Source organism: Euwallacea similis, chromosome 6 (assembly GCF_039881205.1).
Source record: "Euwallacea similis isolate ESF13 chromosome 6, ESF131.1, whole genome shotgun sequence".
Classification (NCBI taxonomy): Eukaryota; Metazoa; Arthropoda; class Insecta; order Coleoptera; family Curculionidae; genus Euwallacea; species Euwallacea similis.
Genome location: NC_089614.1, coordinates 1,975,660 through 1,996,117, shown reverse-complemented (window position 1 = coordinate 1,996,117; position 20,458 = coordinate 1,975,660). Strand labels below are relative to the sequence as shown.

The window sequence follows — 20,458 nt, the reverse complement described above, 5'->3', positions numbered from 1 at the left end:
TTTTGACCCGCCTTATACCCACTTATACCTAGCAAATATCAGTTTATGTATGTATATTCTCATTTTTCTCAGCCTCTATTTATTTACAATATCTAGAAGGTGAGACGGGTAGTTTCGCTTAATCGCCCTGTACATACATAAACGTGTTCAACTCAAACTAGCTTTTATTATAGTAGTGTAAAAGTAAGTATATAGACCTTATCTCATACGTCATTTTCTTCACCAAAAATGTGCCAAGAAGAGAGTTCGCCGATACGCTTTCGGGTCCATACGGTTGATGTCGTTTTATTTTAGTTAATAGAATTTGAGCGACTTACTGATTGCCCTGGTTCGCCAGGTTCCCCCTTCTTCCCCTTCTTGCCTCTCTTACCAGGTGGGCCTGGAGGGCCTGCAGGACCCGGAGGACCTAGAAAAATCACCGAGTTTAAGATACAAAAGAAATTAATTTGACAATGCTGCAAATAAAATTATTTCTACTCCAAATGGAGCAGCATTTCACTGTTCAAATCGCTTTAAACCATCGCAAACAGACAAATTGAGTTGCACATTTGAAAACGAGCGTTCATAAGACCCTCGAAACGCTTTGTTCTCCCCCAGATAACCCAGAAGGAAGCTGCCGCAACGGCCGGAGGGAAAAACGATTCTCATCTCCTTTCACTGAGTGTGAAATTTCCATAAGGTGATTATTGCTTAATTTTGACCCCGTATATATTTGTAGACCGTTTATTCGCTTTGCCCAAGCGAAAGGGAAAACAAAGGGGATCAGATTAAAGGCGAGTTGTAACGACCGTTTGTTGCAACGACGACATCCGAGGGCGAGTTCGCAAGGGAAATTTATGGAAATCCATCGCCCGGAGGAAAAAGAAGAGCGAGGAAATTGTCTTTTTGAGTTTAACTAGCGAATTGAATTCTACGTGGAAGTACAAGGTTGTTTGTGTTTTTGAACGAGCGTTCGTCTTATATAAGTCTATTGTGGAAGTTCTATCTTTTATACCGAAGAAAACCTGCCATAAATAAGGAGACCCTCGTAAGGGAAATAAAAAACCAGTCCAAATCCGCTAATACGTCTCTGTCATTGCCTAATCGTTTATATTGTTTCCGCCTTTTCCTGCTCCTTTTCCGAACCGGCATCAACACTGCAGAAGAAAGGGAAAGCGGCCCTTATCTGCTGACTGAAACGATAATACAACAAATTTTATAACGCCCTTTTTTGATTTCTGTCCGATGGGAGTTTCTTTAACTGACATTTTATTGGGCCCGGATAAATTTTGTAGACATGTCAGGCTGCTGATTGAATTTTCTTCTCGGGTTTCGTTCCGAAACATCCGTTTGAAATGTCGACTTTTGCCATCGACTCTTGTGTGCGTAAATTTAATTTCATTTGAACGTGTATTTAAGTAGACAATTGTGCGAGGTCCTTTTGAAATCCATTCGACCGTTTTTTAGAGGATAAGCTTTGCTGTTTGTGAAAACTAATTTGTGAGTGGTCTTAAGTACTTTGCCAAAATTTAATTTAATTTTCCAGGTTTATTGTTCTCTCTCAACAATGCTGACGCTCATAAATATTGTATAGATCTGCGCTTGCAGACTGTGAAAATTATTATCTATGAGTTGATTCAGGCTTAAAAATATCTCCTGAGGGAATTATTTTTTTAAATCCAGCGGAATTGGGATTTGGATCGAGTCGCATTAATAATTCCGGAAGGAAAGGCTTAACAAGGTTATAACGATGCGCTTACTGCCTGATTACTCTTCATCAGTCAGTTTGCCAAATTCATGGCAAGGGGTGAATGCTAAACGACCTCCTGGGTGTAGCCCGTTACCTCGTTTAATCCGATCTTTATTTCAGGCTCTCGTTCTTCTATTTTTTATTTTATTGGAAATAAATCAATAAATGAAGAGACCTGATGTAGATTGGAATGAGTCGTAATTCAAAAGTCACCAGCGTGTTCGAAACTGGACATGCCTGGACAGGCATGAAATTTAACAAATTAAGTGCCACTACGTCGATTTTCTTGAATGGTGTTAAGCCCGCGATCAGGTTTGTTTAGGATGCAAATCGATTCAACTTGTGCGACTACACGGAGGTGTTCTAAAAGCCAGTAATTTTTAATTATAAAATGTGTAAATAAAAACAGTAAGGATAGACAAGTTCACGACTGTGACCAATATAAACTCAAAACAAACTTGAAGCAATAATAACGAATCAACTCTCTCTTGTTTAAAAAAGTTAGTTTCTGATAGTGAAGTTAAATTGAGTTTGCAATACCACCGATGCGTCTCGAACTTTCAATAATTACTAATTTTTAAGTAATAAGTTTTGTCAACAATTTTTTAAACATCTTAAACCCACGTTATAAAACCTACAGAAATTATTCATAAACTTTATTAAAAACACCGAGACAATTAGGCAACTCGGTACGCTCAATTAATCAGATAATTTGTAGAGTTCTTTAACTGTTCGATATACATTTCACTGCAAAATTGACGTATAGTAATAAAAATTGCACAAACTCATTGCAAATGTAAAATAATGTATTTCAAAAGACGAGCAATAAAAAAATTACAAAATATGAAAACAAATTAATATTTATTCTTGAAAATGAGTTATATATTTGGAGAAAAAATGGAACAATGAAAAATGAAATTTTAATTTTTAAGCTTTTTCTCCATTTTTCGCGGCTAATACCTCATGTTTCCACCTCGTGCATCAATTAAAGCTTGACACCGGCGTCTCATGCTCATTATAAAAATTCTAACTTCATTTTGATCAATAGCCTCCCAAATATCAATCAATCTCGCTCCTAGCTGATTTGAAGTCAGTGCCGGCTGTTGTAGAGCTTTAATGTGTCTTCCCATATTGTCCCATAGATGTTCTATGGGATTTAGGTTAGGACTTCGCGGAGGTCAGTTCATTACAGCGAGTTTGCTAGTATTAGCAGACAACTTTAGCTGTGTGGGGTCTTGCGTTGTCATGCATTAGAATGAAGTTTTGTCCAATAAACGGCGCAAAAGAAATAACATACGGTTCGAGAATTGTTGTTATGTATTCATCTGCCGTTAAAGTCTCTTGATCAACGATCACTAGTCCGTACGAGCTTCGAAACTGATCCAGCTCCAAACCACGACTGACCCTCCACCAAAACTAAGTGTCCCCACAATATTACATTGGCTGTAGCGCTTACATGGACGTCGGTAAACCCTCATTCGCCTGTCATTGCTAATGAGACAAAATCTGGACTCACTTGAGAAAAGCACTCGCCTCCATTTGGCTTCCCCCCAATGGAGGTGATTACGAGCAAACTGAAGTCGGGCTGTACGAAGGCCTGCAGTTAACAGAGATCCTGTTGCTGTTTTATATGGAATCAAATTTGCTTCTCGTAATCTTCGCCCGATAATATCTTAGCTGATTGTCACATTATGTGCCTACATAAAGTCATTTCTGAGTGCAGTACTTGTCACAAATTTCTGTCTAAGTGCTTGATGCCTGAAAAACCGATCTATAATGAGTGTAGTTGTCCTCCTGCGACCCTGCTTTGATCTTCTAGCATTACTGCCAGTGGCATAAAACCGCTGTAGTACTCTGCTAATTATCGACTGTGCCACATTGAGACGTTGGGCAATGTAAACTTGGATTCTTCCTTCTTCACAAAAAGCACCCACAACTGCACGTTCTTTTACGAATAAATTTCGGTTACGTTGTCTCTTAACATCCATATTTGTTTAGAATAAGTACAAAACTGCAATAAAAACACCCACAAAACGCATTTACGTGAAAAAGTAAACAGTAATAATCATCACAAATAACGTGTTTTTGTTTTTTTTCTACTAATTCACAAAAAAGGAAGTTTCTATTCATCCAACTCTATAAAAATGGTGATAAGACATTTTAAGGAATATTTATATATACAGATGTCGGTCAAAAATATTTGAGATTTGAAATATTTTATTTCTAAAATGTATGCGTTAATTTTGCGGCGAAGTGTAAAACTGAGGTGACCTGTGTTCACCTAGGAGCTTTAGAAAAGTCATGATTATAGTTAGTGCAGTACTAACAGTGACACGGCTAGAATACCGTAGCTCTGCGATTAGGCCTTTAGATTAGTTCAGGTTAGCACTTCTCCCTCAACAAAACAACCTTATCCTTAAGATTTTAAAGAATGTTTTAATTTATTTACTAAAATCAATGACTCCAGGGATGTTTCGGGACTTTTTTTTAATTATGCATGCTAGGCTAAGCACATTGTTATGCAATTTACAGTCCATTTAATACACGCCCCCGGAAAAAAACTTATGAACGCTTCTGCAATTTATTAATAATCTAAAATGCGTCTGGATTTGAAGTAAATTAAATTTTGATAACTTCAAGTGTGTAAGAATGCAGCAACATCGCGAGGTAATCTGAAATTAATGCACTATTATGATTTTTATATGCTGCTTCTGGCTACTATTATTTCGACTAAATGGAAAAGAAAATTCAGATTGGGCAGTCGGCCCTGAACATCTAAGAATGATGAAAAACTTTGGGGCCAGCCATAGAAGCGTTTTGCAAAACAACATTTTATGACTCCCGTATTTAATTGGCTCAAAGCTGGGATAGAATTTTAATTAAAATTAACATTCAAGAAAAGCTACAAAGCCCTACAAAAGGAGAAATAATAGCAATAAGCTTTAAAACCCCTTTCCAGTCTTACAGGTAAATAAATAAGTGTCTGCCAACTTCGAGACTATTTGTCAGCGTTTTAGTTCTCAAAGTGCACTCTGTATAGAGCCTGACGATTATAAAATTCTAAAGTTTGTTCCTATACACTAAGGTAATGTACAATTCTTGGACTCAAAGTTCCTCATGATCTACTTCTACAATTTGTCGCTGTCCGAATCCATCCAGATTTGGAGGTAACATTGGTCGAAACTTGAGGCATAATTTATTGCGAGTGTTCTTAGTCATTCCCACTTTCCAGTTAAGCTTCAGCTGTCCTTTATAAATACTATGTAGAGAGAATGAATGTTCAGTTAAAGACGACTTATGTGAGTGGTCTAGATTGCAGATTAAGGAAATTAATGTGCCATTTCCAAACGTACTTTTTCCATACATTTTTGGTTTTCATGCATTGATATCAAAGCTACCGGAAATGCGCAAATGCTGGTGAGGTAGTAAAATTTAGTAATATATTTTCCAAGACATCTTTTCACCCCCTTTCCCTATAAGTTTCCTTTTATGTGTGTGTCAATGGTCTAGGGACTAGATGCATGTTGTACACCTCCATTTCTCACTGTAAAATAGATTTTCTTGTATCCGGAGAGATTTATTATGCGTCCCTTTTACCGAACACGCAGTGTTTTACGATAACACCACCTCGATCGGTTTTATGGCTCTAAAACATACACGGCTTTGTGTTAATGTCTTCATTTTCAGACAATTGGTTACTTTACATAGTTCAGCCCACACCGTCTGCAAGTTGACACGAACTACGACAACTTCTCGAGGGATGGTAAACCCACAGTCCACAGTGGGCTTCGACCCGAGACTTTGTTATCACTCTGTTGTAAACAAATTTAAATTAGTCTTTAAATTTTAATTAGTTGATTGAAATTTGGTCATGAGAAAGCATTGGCAACGTCGCCTATAAAATAACTCCTCTCGAATATATCTCCTATCTCCGCCCCGGTCTATTATGCGGTCTAAAGTGGGACCCACAAAAGGCCATTAAATAGGGGAGATTAATATGGTTAAATTTTTGCTTCCGGCAATGTGTGCTTTTGACAAATGGTATTGCAGGTTCGTTTTTTGAACTGAAGAACCTGGAAAAATTAGACCACTCCTTAGAAAAGAAACTAAGTTTGGTGTGGTCCTCCAATCCAAAATATTTGATTGAGTTTAGCCCAAGGTTTTTTCTTGGCTTTCACATTAGTATTCAGGAAGAGAGGAAGTTCCGTATTTCGAAGCTGCAGCCTTAAGGTCGATTGCAGTAATTCCATTCGGATCAAATTAGATCTAATTCGAGAAAGGAATCTCTTGAATGTTTAAGCAATCGTTGGTATAAATTGTGTTCCTTATTTTCGCTTTTATTTTTCTTTTGCCGAGTTGCATGTTCTTGCGGTGATACCCCACCCCCCACGATTTGCAGAAATTCAATATATTCTATGCGTTTGAAGGGATTTTTAATTTTTTTGGCGTTGCAAACTACTCAGTTAAAACTAATTAAGAAAAACAATCACTCTTTATTTTTTATTTTAGAGTAAAAACATGGCTCTTGTTAAAAATCGCCATGCCTCAGCGATTGAGAAGAGAAATTGTTGAGGTGTTTTACATAATTTACATGCCGACATTTTACACACTTTAGCTCTGTTAATTTTCGTTTTTATAACAACTTTTTCCCAGGTTAGTTCAGAACAGGTCAGGGAAACATTATTAAGGGTTTTCATCTGAGCCTTCAGTAAAGGGTGAATGTTATTATGAGTTAATTTTTACTGAGAATAGCGTGCAATTCCACAACTCCAGTAACCCCTATGTGTTTAAGGTGTTATTCCCATACAAAATAAAAGAAAAAAATATAGAAATTAAGTCACCTCAAACACGCTAATGTCAGTAACTCAGTATGGGTGGTCCTATAAATTAGTAGTTTCCAGAGCGTGATTATACATGATATAGCTATTAATTTCCTATACACTAGTAACCTGTTATTGTTTGGTATAATAACTGTACTAATCTCACATTAAGGGCTTTAGAGGTAGATGTGTGTAATTTTACAACATAAATTAATTTATGTTCATAGTTAATGATAACGAACCTCACCTAAGCATCCATCGAAACGGCATAGCCGCGATATGGCTATGAAACTGAAGATTTTCTAACTTTCTAATACCATTGAATTTTTATTAAGGCAGCCAATTCGCCTAGATCCGTCATTGAACTTATTTCTAGGGCAGAAAAAGCTCTGCTGGTCTTGCAAGTTTACTGATACCGTGTGGAAATGAATTTTGTAGAAATTTAGAAAATTAGGCTGAAAAAGTTCAAGCAGTTGTTGCTCAAAAAGTTGTACAAAACACGATGAACAAATGTACAGGGTGTCCCATTTTCGTTGTAATCGTGAAATATCACGGTTATTAGCAAAGATAGAGATGCGGTTTCCGCGAACCTCTGTCACTTTTTAGTGAAACTAATGATGACGTTAACAGAATTGATCCAGCTATCTTAGTTTTTGCACTACAGGGCGTTCTTAAAAATATTGTATTTGGGAACCTTCCCTATAATTTGAACATGCGTCAAGTTATTGAAAATGTAAAAACAGTGACGGATAGAGACTTTTACATAGAATCCAGTGGCGTACTCAGATTTTATTTGTAATTCATAGTTTTTGAGGTATAGAACAAACTTATATTTTTTTAAAAGGGATACCCTGTATATTTTTACCTATTTTGATTCCTCTACTTTTCCTCATTCCGAAAATATAAAACTCGATATGGTTATTTCAAATAATAATGTCACAAATTCATACTTTCTGCTAGAATAGTTACTAGAGGCAACCACATTTAAAGCAAAATAATTAGTGACAATTATAATTGTCAATAATTATATTAACAGTTAAAATCTAAATAACAGTATGCATTACGAAAGGACCCGACATATAATCTTATTTTTAGAACATGAATTTATTACTAACAAAAACAAATTTACCATTTTTTTGAACTGCATAATAATGTATATTAAGGCAAATGTTTAAACTAATTTCCATTCACGTCTTCATTTATATCCAAACATTTTTCACATAGTTTGGATACTCTGTTTAAAGCGTTTATAACTATTACCAAGAGTCTTTCTATGTATTGGAAAGCTTTCTCTGTAGCAATGCGTAAACCATCCATATTTTCCTGATATTTTCGATAAATCCTGCTTTTTAAATACCCCTATACAAAGAAATCTAAGATAAATATATAAATTATATATATTTAAATATGCCTAACTCTTGATAATGACACAATGTACGTAATGTCCACTTTCAGAAAACATCAATTTGTGACATTGTTTGAAATAACCTTATCGAGTTTTATATTTTTGGAAAGGGGAAAAGTAGAGGAATCAAAATAGGTAAAAGTATACAGGGCATCCCCTTTAAAAAAATATAAATCTGGTACATATCTCGAAAAGTATGAATTATAAATAAAATCTGAATATGCCACTGAATTATACGTAAAAGTCTCTATCCGACACTGTTTTTATATTTTCAATAACTTGACGCGTGTTCAAATTATAGGGAAGGTCCCAAAATACAATATTTTTAAAATCGTCTTGTAGGACAAAGACTAAGATAGCTGAATCAATTCTGTCAACGCCATCATTAGTCCCACTAAAAAATGACATAGGTTCTCGAAAACCGCATTTCTCTATTTTTGCTAATAACTAAGATATCCCACAATTACAACGAAAATGGGACACACTGTACAACCAATTACAAACGTATAATAAATTAAAGCAATTTTTGCAATTTTATCTTATTAATATCTGATTTTTAAAACTGCTACTGTTATTTCAGATTTCTTTTCTGTTATTATTACCTTTATCGATTTTGCATATTTTCAGCCTCCATTAGATGACAGTACTAACAGCAAAGCTGCTGCAAGGTAAAACGAACAATAAATTTTGTTTTACAGTTGGAAATTTATTGCTCTACGAAGACCAACAAAATTGACAAAATGCACCTGTTATAAATACAGTTTAAAGCATTCAATTTTGTTAAATCACAGTGTGACAGTCCAAAGAAGCACATCAGCAAGAACTCAGGGAAAAGATAATGAAATGAACTCAAAATGCCCAAAGTTCCCGGCATGTCAGTTAAAAATAGAGCTATTTTCGTTATCAGCAAGAAAAGTTGCAGCAACTTGGCGGAATTGCAAATTGCCGAAATTTGAAATGATGGCATGGAAAATTGCCAATTGTGGCTTTAAAGATCATTTCATAAGCAATTTTATATTACGTTAATTTGGTATGAAGAAACACGCTTCTTAACCAAAATCGTTTCAAGTGCTTTTGTTGAGATATACAGGATGTGTAACCTTTTTGAAAGTTCTTTGAAGGAATGATAAAAGGTAAAAGCTTTCTGGCATATAAATGGAATATATTTTTCCGCTATCGTTGGAAAATTAACGTCTTCCTTTAAACCGTTTATCCTTCACATAAATTGAGTAGGATAACTTTCGTAATTTCTTGCTTTTTTGGGTGCTGAATATCATCGTGTTAAACTAAGGAAGCAATTTCAAAATTATGAATATTATTTATATTATTTGTGTTTGCACAGGTACTGTCCAAATTCAATTACACCCTGAAAATCCGATACACCCCTCAAAATTCTTAAGTAAAATGCAAGGTGAAGAATCACGGGAAACCTATTTAACTTTTTGATTTGCGCTTTGAAGCCATATTGGCAGTCTTTTAGAGATTAATTCGGACTACAGCTATATTTTAAAATAGTCCGGAATGTTTGAGAGTTTCACATAAGTAAGTTACAGACCAAAATAAAATATTTATGAATGGAAAACATTGTATTAAATGGAATTTTTAATCTGCAGGCTACATCACAGGTGATTGAATGTCGTATCAGTAAAAGTCATACATATAATTTTTAAGACGAGTGTCTTAAAGTGACGAGTGAGAGTTCACTCGAATGAAGTTAAAAATCATAACGATAAGAACTAGGTAACACATCTCTTCTTTCAGAATTTTATTGCTTCGCGAGTTATGAATTGGTGAAGATTGATGATGTGCGAAGGTATACATACTGAATGACAAAGAAAGGTAAACATCCAATGATTGTATTTTTATTTCAATAATATTTTGTATGCTAATGTTTTGGGTCCAACAACAATTGACAACATTTTGAGACAAATCAGTTAATCACCACATGAAACTACTCAATAATGTACCGAAAACCCTCTGTTTGTTATACGCTCATTCAGACACCCGGGCATTGTTCTTATGAGGTGGTCTATAGCATCTTACGGTATCTCATTCCAGGCTACCTCTACTTCATGCCCAAGTGTTGCCAATGTTTGATGGGGATGCTCTAAATTCAACAACCTGTGACCTACCATGTCTCATACGGGTTCGATAGGAGATAAGTTAGATGATCTTAATGACCATGATAAAATGATAACATGGTGTTGGTTCATGAAGTTTCGCGACATTCCAGCCACGTGGGGTCTGGTATTGTCTTGTTGGAAAATACCGTTTTGAATGGTTGCACTATTTTCTAAATGTAACGAAGGGCTGTCATGTTACCTCAAATGAAGACTAGAGGTAATCTATTTCCATATGCAATGGCACCTTATACCATTACCCCTACAGTATGATGAACGTGCCTCTCTACGTCGAACTGTGGATTAAGCCTTTCGCCACGTCGCCTTTTTATCGAGCATCATGCATCCACAAACAAAAACGGGACACATCACTAAAAGCAACACTGTTTCATTCCTGATCTCATTGTGGTCTTTCTCTGTACCATTGCAAGCGTTTACATCTATGCTCAGGAATGAGAGGCAACACCTAATGGGGGCGAAAAAAAACAGCCCAAAACTCTGTATCCGACAATATACTGTACGTATCCCAGCCACCCTTCCGTGTTCTTCAAACCATTGATGGGCGGGCAATCCTTCGAGTGGTATTAAAACGAGTTTTAAAAGCCAAAAGTCTAAGGCGGCAATCTTGACGTTCAGTTGTTCCTTTATGAGGTCCGGTGCCCCTAGTTCTGTGTTGAGACCTTCTTCTGTCCATACCTGATAACATCTCAAAATGGTACGTACGTATTTATTGGTCCTTCTGGTAATTTCTCTAACGGAAAGTCCTGCTTCTCGTAACCTTACAATTCGCCTTCTCTCAAAGTCACTAAGCTGAGGAATGTACCCAAGTCTACGTACTCGAGGCATGGCAGTCGCCTTCAAAGAACACTTAACAACAAGATTTTCAACAATCAAGGATCCAGTTACAATATAAAGACAAATTCTTTACAACACGGAATAGTATAATACAAAAAAAACTTAAGGGCAGATTATTCTGCAGATAAAGCTAAAAATGTTATCAATTGTAGGACCCAAAACACATTCGGATGCAATTATTGAAATAAAAATACAAACACTGAGTGTTTACTTTTCTTTGTCATTCCGTATATGATGGTATATCAGCCTTTTTGCAACCAGTTTTGACCCATTTCAACTAGTTTACCTCAAAAGAGAAAGGAGATATCCTTGAAGGTGTCCCAACGTCCTTCGCGCAGGTATACAGTATGTCCACAGATAAAGGGCCCAAGAGGACAAATGGACAAAAAATGTCGTTTTTCGACAAAAAGTCATTCTTGATAAAAGTCTCTGCTTCTCGAAAAAATACGATTTAGGAAGATAACTTTGAGTTTTTTTATACAGGGTGTCCAAAAAGTACGAACACATGAAATACTATCAAGAATAAACTAGCTTTATTTCTCATTTTGGAGCAAAATGGTAATTAAAAAACAGATTTCAAATCCTATCCAAAGTTTAGATACAAAATTCCACTATTCCAAAATAGTTTATAAGTAATTCAAAATAAAAGTTAGTAGATGTTACTTATTCAAACACACCTCCCCCGTATTCGACGCATTTCTCAAACTGCTGTCTAATGTGATTATAACTTCTTCTTATCTCCTCGAGTGAAATCATTTGAACTGACTCTAAAATTCTCTGTTTTAAAATGTCGATATTATTATCAATGGGTTGCTGAAACGTTAATTGCTTCAAACGGCCCCAAAGATATGTGTCAGAAATAGTGAGGTCAGGACTTCTTGCAGGCCACAAAACTGGGCCGTACCGGCCAATCCACCGATCTCCAAATTTATTGTTAAGCCACTCTGTAACTTCGTGTGCGCAATGTGCCGGGCACCCGTCTTGTTGAAAGTACATTTGTCCTCGGTACTGTAATGGCAACTCATTTAACTTGTCCAAAAGAAAAGTTTTCAACATTTCCAAGTATGAATTCCTATTGCACGTACCTTAAAAAAAAATGGTCCCATTATTCCATAATATGAAATGCCACACCAGACGTTAATTTTTTTGAAATATTGGCGACGTGAAGGAATTCTGAATTCTGGATTTTCTCTGCTCCAGTATCTTACATGTTGTGAAGCCACCGTACCATTTGTCGAAAAAGTTGATTCGTCGGAAAATAAAATAAGTTTGTGAAACTGGTTATTTTCATTTAAAATTTTGTCCCCCACCCACAAACAAAAATCTAATCGCTTTGCATTGTCTCCATCTTCTAATCCTTGATTGAAATGTGGTTTGAATGGGAAAAAATTATTTGCTTTTAAAATTTTTTGAATTTGACTTTTTTGGGCGATCTGCAAAATTTGAGCTCGTTTTCGTAACGATACAAGAGGGTTTTCCATAACAGACTGCAAGACAACAACTGTAGTTGCATCATCATCGTTAAAAAGTTTCTTCTTCTTTTTTAAATTATTCACCGACCCAGTATCCTTAAATCTCTTGACTGACTGACGAATTCCATGTAATGAAACAGAAACTCCCGGAAACTTTTCAACAAATCTTTCTTGTACATATCTGTAAGAGTTATCGCCAGTTCCATAACACTGCACCAAAAATATTTTTTGCTCAAAAGTTAACATTTCGAAATTATTTTTCAAAACGAGATTATTAATTAATATTGTGACATTTGTTGTCATGCTTGTTGCAAATACGTGAAATGAGGTGAAAAAGATAAAATTAGAAATTGTTTGAATTTTAAAAGAAAAATAAAACATGGAATACTCAGTTAAAATTTTGTCTGTAAACTTTGGATGGGATTTGAAATCTGTTTTTTATTTACCATTTTGCTCCAAAATGAGAAATAAAGGTAGTTTACTCTTGATAATATTTCATGTGTTCGTAGTTTTTGGGCACCCTGTATAAAAAAGTTCAAAAGTATTTTCGTAAATCGTATTTTTTTGAGAAGCAGATACTTTTATCAAGAACGACTTTTTGTCGAAAAACGACATTTTTTGCCCATTTGTCCTCTTGGGCCCTCTATCTGTGGACATACTGTATAGACCTCTATAAACTGAAATTTATAAAATCGATAATAGCTTTTAGTTATTCGAAATATTTGTCACTAATGGATGTTGGGAGTAAATAGATGCAAAAACTAAATTTATATGTTTCTAGTCTTGAAGTAGACGTTTTTGAGAAATAGCGATAAAAGCGGAATCAGTGAGACTCCCATAAAGTTCAATAACTAATGAATTCTAAACCGACCCACTTTTCTAGAAAATTACCCACAACTGTCCATTTTCCTGCCCACTAAATCAACGTTGACCCTCGTTTTCATTGCCTTCTCCTCATTCATAGCCTCACTTTCCGGAAGTCGAATCCATATAGCGTGTCATTTCCAGGATAAGCACGTTCCAAGACGTAAATTATCCATTGTAAGTCATTCTCCATGCCACGTTCGGGGCACGGAGCAGTTCCAACTTGCCTGATAGGAATTTATAGACAAAGTTATTTTAGTGTTGCGGCTAAAAGCTTTCCGCAATACATGCGACCATATCGTCTCAAGAAAGTAATAATATTCGAGCTGACGATGTTACATCTAAGCGGAAATTGGATATGGTTGAAATTGCAAATTCCAACTTTAGTGCTTGGTGTGCTCATTACATCGATGTAAAGTCGTCTGGAGTCAAAGTGTGGATAATCGTTACGGACAGAAAACAACTAACCCCGACATCTGAACATAATGCGCGCAATAAGCACATACACATCATTTGGTAATAGAGAAATTGCTACAGAGATTTTCCCCCAGCACCGAGTAATTACAAGGGGTGCATTAGAGATGGGATATGGCGGGCCAATTTGCCTCGTGTTAGCAATTTTCATCAACAGGATAGATTCGGCTTGGAACGAGGGTCGTCATTAATTCTCCTTCATTTTTGTAATTACTTCTCGGGGATGTGCTCAGCAATATCGGATTATATTATATCTTTACATAGTACGCAAATATCGATTGCAAATGACGTTCTCTGATGGTTTAGAATCCGCTTGGATTTGTGGGTGAGTCAACCATGTGATTGGGTCGAAAATTGTTAGCGTAAATAACAAAATTCGGGTGGTAAAAAGGCGGTCAACCTACCGTGGTAATTGGTCAATCTTCTCAACCTAAAAGGCTGTTTTGTTGCAGCGCATCTCTCTCTCGCAACGGGTGTTTACCGCAAACCGCCGGTATAAATTAAACTGGCAATCGGTTTTTTTCAAGAATGGCGACCCCCCGGGTTTTCAGTGCGTGAATACCGGTTACCGAAAATGTCGAAGACCACCTGGGCAAAGGCACATGTCAGTACACGAACATATTTTAAAGGTAATTTTGAATTTTCACGCGGTTTTATCCCACATAAGTTTTGCCAAGGTATCTTGCCTTCCACACCCATGAAGAAACTATAAAAGAACTGCTATACAACCTTAAAAAAATCAAAGACTGCCTGCAAATTTCAGATTGTAAATACGTTTTGTGCGCTTGAGGCGGATTGTCCATTCTTTTTTTAATTTTTGGCAACAATGGCTCACTCCCCAGGGATTCTTGTTGTTACAGAGCCCGTTATTCTCAGTTAAAACTCGCTGAAAATAACTGTTAAGGGTTGCCTCAGTGGGTGAGGAAAAGAAAAGGGAGCACCTGATTACAACACGATATATTACAGACCTGACTATTAAAAAAGAAAAAAAGAACACACATGCAAAGGAACACTGAAAACGCTGACCTCGCATATACATTTGGCCTTATCAATATTATTGCTTTTAGGCAGATTAAGGTTTTCCTTCTTCAATAATAACATTCACCCTTTACTAAGGGCTCGGACGAACACCATTATTAACATTTCGGTGACAAAAAAGAGTAGAAAAAAACGAAAATAACACACAAAAAGAATCAAACAAAAAGCACTGTTTAGTTTACCGTTTATTATCGTTTTTCTGCCAGATAAAAAATTGTAAAAAACACTCCAAGTGTTTCGCATATTTGAATATGCATCTATTATACATTTTAGTTTACCCTGTGTTTTTTGTTACTTCCTTTTTCCCCTTCAGGCAAAGGTGTTCGGTCGAGCTGTTAATAAAGGGTGAATGTTATTTTCTGCTAGTTTTAACTGAGAATTGTGTGCAATTCCACCACAACAACAGTCCTTACTGGTGTGTGAGGCTTTACTCAAAAAAAAAAAAAATTAATCGTAAGATGAATTATCCTTGTAGGTTCGTGGCAAGCCTAGAAATACTCAGTTGCTTTCGAGATTGTTCTTCAGTTTAAATCTAAAATAGTAACTGCAAAATCGCTGAATTTTATGGGAAATCTACGCGTTTACAATATCAAACTTCTAAGAAGGATCATTTCTGCCACAAGCATAACAATTGAATATAGAATTTATTCCGTGCGAGAAGTATTTTTAGTGTGGAATTTTTAACGTCTACATAGAAGCAAAATTGCCGGCAGATCTTCTTTGCGTTTTTCATGGGCATTGATTTTTACAGATAAACAAAGAATGAAATCGAGTTTAAATAGCTACAAAATTAAGCAGACAATTAAATAAAATAAGGAAATAATTAAATTCCATTTTGAAATGAACGCATTTCAAAACCCAATTGAGCCAGCGTATCGAATATATAATTTTATTATATATAATATATTTATTCCAGATGTTCACTTTAGCTCATATTTCAAAACCAAATCTCATTTTCTACTTAATCTCTTCAATTGTCTGCTTTATTTTGTGGCTATTTATGCTCAATTTAATTCTCTATCTATGTATAATATTCAATCGCAAGCAGTGGATTAACTGCAGAGCATTCAAAACTTCATTTTGTAATTTTATTATTTACTCCATATTCATTTTATCTAGTTCTGCGTAAACGCTAAAAATTCCAAACTTAAATAAACAGAAGAATTTGACAATTTCTTTAAAGGATTAATCCTTACTTTAAATCTGAAGTTTGATATCTACTGATGAATGAGTCTCTTCAATGAACTCTAAATCCTTATCCATTCTTTAGGAAATTACTCAAGAATTCTCCACTTTTTTTCACGATTCGTTCTTCCAAATTTGATTCCCATAATTCTTTCAAATTCTGAGAATCCAAAGTAAAGTGGACTAATCTGAATTCCAAATATATTTTTGTTACATGTACTAACACGAATTAGGTTATCTACGAGTTCAAGTATGCAATTTTGGAAACTTCAAGGCAATTTGAGCTATCCAAAATTCGCAATCATTCTATTCGGCTGTGAAGCTCTGAAAGCCCGAGGATTCCAAAAATGTGGAGATGTCAAGTTTTGGAAAGTTAAAGCAAGTTAAATTCGAAATATTATGCACCCTTTGTCGAACAAATCTGAGACCAACACACTCTCTTCAAAAGTTGTAGATTCCAACAATTGTTGTTGTTAGAAACTTCAGATTACTGCAGCTTTGTTCCTTTATATCTAGAATCTATAGAGACTACTTGAGGTTGGAAACTTCTGGCCTGTTCAGATTTGTATTGATACATAGTTTCTTCACTTTTGATTTTGAGCCTGAAGTCTCCTCAGGACAATTTGACTAAAATTAACAATATATATTTGAACAATTGGGGTTTATTTGGAAATTTACCTAAATTTTCTGCGCCAATTAAAAGACAATTTTATTTATTTTAATGAGAGTGAAAGTTATTGGTAAGCAGACTGATGAAGCTTGATTTGTAGCTTGACTATAATGGCGTCAACCCCTAGTTGAGCCTTGTGAGATAAATTTCGGATAAGCACCAGAATACTCAATTCCTTTTTTGGGGGATTCACTTACATATGAAATTTGGTCCAACAGTATTTATGAAATTGTAAAAGGTTTCATAGCCGGTTAAAATGGAATTGGAAATATTTTCCAGACAGCTCCAAGTCGCGATCCAAAGAAACTGCTCCCTGACATTTCGTCCACACTACTGCGGTGGACATTATCAAAAGTAATAACGTTCGAAGTAATCTTCCATGCCTCTCAATGCCGACTGAAGATGTAATTGAAAAATCCGGTGTATTATGCGCTTCCAGTCCGATTTGAATTGTTAGGTAAACTTGTGCTGCTGCATACAAGGTGTTACAGAATGTTGTGAGCAAAATTTAAGGACAGATTGTGCATCTACAAGTATGAAAAAAAGATCACAAAAACACGGATTTGGAAATGCTCCATTTTCATGATACGGGATGTTCTAACTTTTCCGTTTTATATAGTTTATAATAGTTTATTTTACATTTATCGAAAAACCGTTGAGATATTGAGATGAGTTTTGGTACACACAAATGTATCATTAAAGGTTACATTTACATGTACAAATTTGTTCAAAAACCAGTGGCGTATAGTTTTTCTCGCTAAACATAAAAACTTAGTGGCACGAACGCCACTGATGTAAGTGCTTTAGAAACGGAGCATTTCGGACCCACGTTTATATGAGCTTTTTTCACATTTGTAGATGTACAGTCTGTTCTTAAATTTTCCTCACAACATTCTGTAGCACCCCATATGCATATATACAGCATACAGTGTGTTCAGGACAATAATGTCTAGCATGCTGATATCGTACATCGCACTTTCTTCAGCTAACTTGCAATTGCAATCTTTTGCTGATCACCAAATAAAGCTCATTAAATAAAGTTTCCGGAACAGTTGCTTTCAATGTAATGTAGACACAGTAACATTCGACACTCCATTCCGGCTAATGGTTGAATCCAATCGTTTTACGCGAGTTCTCCAAATATCAACTGCCTGCCCAAGATTGGGAAACGTGAGATACTCGACTGCCCTTTCTTTTGTTGCTGTTGCAAAAAATTTCTTTATTTCCTGATTATCTGTTTTTATTATAGTGAAATGACTTGACCCTCATGCTTTCGATGACTCTCCAAACCGCATATGCGGGCTGGGAATCGTGGAAATGCAGTCTAAAGAATTCTCAGTGTTATACTATCGACATAATTTGCCCATATTTCACGACTAAAAGGCAATAAAATAGAAGTTAAAAACCGCCGCAAATAATGTGCAGTATTTGATATCAGAAAGTATTTTCCAGCATCGGATGAAAAATCGACGGGTCACATTGACAGACTTCAATGATCACATCTCGGCTATATACAAAGGCGAACACATTTTGGCTCTAATTACAAAAAGATTGAATTTACGATTCAGTTTCAGAACAATTAAGTCTCTCTACCTCCTCGAGGCGGTACTCGCATCAAATCCTTTAGTCTTGGCTGATTTAGTTCGCCCGCCCGCTCACAACCTACAACTTTGACTAATGGCCGACATCCAAGGGGATCGCTAATTGCCTCCCGGTCTTCGAAAGGTAATAAAAATCAAGCTAAACATTTATCTGGGCCTTAAATCTTGTCGCATTTACGCTGTGACCGATGACCCTTAACCAATCAAGGAATAACGTTTAACTAAAACGTAATTTTTCATCGATTTAGTGTGCCCGCGCCTTAAGTGGGACAAATTGGCTAAATGCGATAACACCTTTCCAGATACCCATCTACCTTACGTGATACGTTTTTGTAACGAGGCTGGCAAAGAAGATTAATCCGGGAACTTATGTAGTTTTAAGATAAAAATGGAAGATAGCGAAATAGTCCGTGAAATCGTCACCAAACGAGCTGTAAGGAAATTGCGGATTTAAAGTGCGGAAACGAGGATTTATTCACATTTTTTTTGTCCCCGGGGATCGCTGCCGGAGCTTTTACTGTACCTCGTTTCAGTTCGTAACAATTTTGTAATTAGAAAAAGGCCCTTGAACCAGTTGTTCCCTTTGTATTCACTCCAATCCACTCCAAATCGCAACTTCCTGAATTTCATTATGAAACTGCAGTACTCAATTTTGTTTGTTATTTCAACGCGCAGACAAGAATTTAATCCTAATGGCGTTAAATTGCCCGTGAAATTGGACTCCGACCGCCAACCAACAATATTGAAACAAAAAGTTAATCGTAATGAACAGCGTGAAAACGTTCACAATACTCTTCGTAAACATTTTAATTTATTTTGGAAACGAGTTCTCTTTGACGGCTTTCGAGCCGTTTTGTTCCGCGAGTATCACTGAATTCACGCTGGAGTTTTATTGGATGCCGGTTGACACAGGAAACGTTTGGGGAATTGAAAAATGGCAAAAATAGGTTATTGGAAAAGTTGGATGAATTGAGGATTGTTTTCAACATAAGAGAACAGAGGTATAGTAGAAATTGCAATTTGCAACAAGGGGGCTTCCTCACCCAGCAACTCAAGATCAGTTGTGCGGAGGACACATTTGTGATGCTGTTAAGAACTTGCTTAATCACTAGAGGGGTCCAAGTCCTGAATGTTTCCGTTAGATAAAGATGATTTAGTTGAAGAGATCGAAGGATGAGCTCTCAGTATTTTTCGCTCTGCACTTCTGCCGCCTAGGAGCCCGGATTCAGGAATGTGCCAGAAGCAAAATCCGTTGGCGAATATGAAATTGGTTTTTAAGTAAATTTCAACTTTCTATATTTGATCTCTTTGAGCCCAATTTTGCGGGAACATATGCTTTATTATATTAATTAGGGTACCAAAAACAACATTAAATTGAAAACAAACTAAAATATAAAGCTTTTTTGGCAAAAAACAATGTATCATTGATGATACCTTGGGGCTTTACAGACTCGATATTTAGATATTATAATTTATTGATGAAATAAAGCGAAACAGTTTCTTTACGCAACAAAATATATAGGTTAAAAACAGATAAAAATTGCTAATTTAAAATTCGCTTTTATTTGACAATGCCGGGAATATCGTGTCGTTTACATACGGGTCTCCGAAATCGCCGAGCAGCATATTTGGATGGGAATCAATCGCAGTAGAAATTTCGGATATTTGATTCACTTTGATAATTTCTTAAGCAATCGCCACTTATTCTTCCCTCTTCTAGAATTTGAGACTCTTGTTCTCTTCAACTCAGCTTTAATTCCATTCTGCTCCACGTGCGTTTTATCACGTTCACATTAATTTCCTCGGTATACATACACATGTCACTTTGTCTTAAGCTTCATTTAGAATTCGATACCCAGTGTAGACGATCACGTCCAGCAAGATAAAACCATTCACAAGTTTCAATATCCAATAGCATTCTTAGTTTGTCCAATCAAAACCATCCAAATTGTAGTAACTTAGTGAGAAGAAAATTAAACTCCGACAAATTATCCAGACCGCCCTGCTGGATTTTGTTTTAATTTATTTAAAGTTTAATTTGATAAAATTTATTGATTTATGTATGTACATATCGCGTTTATTTTATATCAGAGCAATATCATAATTTTCCACAATTGGGTTTCATTTAAATGTAATTTTCCTTGTTTGAACTTATATGAATGTCTATTTGATAAATTTGGCGTGATTAGATGAATTTTACATTCTTTTTATGATTCCTGCAAAAT

The 20,458-nt window shown here is 35.8% G+C and overlaps 1 protein-coding gene across 27 annotated transcripts in view; it reads right to left on the bottom strand.

Annotated features, from left to right (window-relative positions):
* The window catches only part of LOC136409496 (collagen alpha chain CG42342-like), a 122,662-nt gene that overhangs the window by 28,554 nt on the left and 73,650 nt on the right, over window positions 1–20,458 (bottom strand). For all 27 annotated transcript variants that reach the window (XM_066391030.1, XM_066391012.1, XM_066391023.1 and 24 more), the window contains exon 2: window positions 318–406. In XM_066391030.1, the coding sequence (XP_066247127.1) occupies window positions 318–406 (89 nt within the window). The remainder of the gene's footprint in view (window positions 1–317; window positions 407–20,458) is intronic.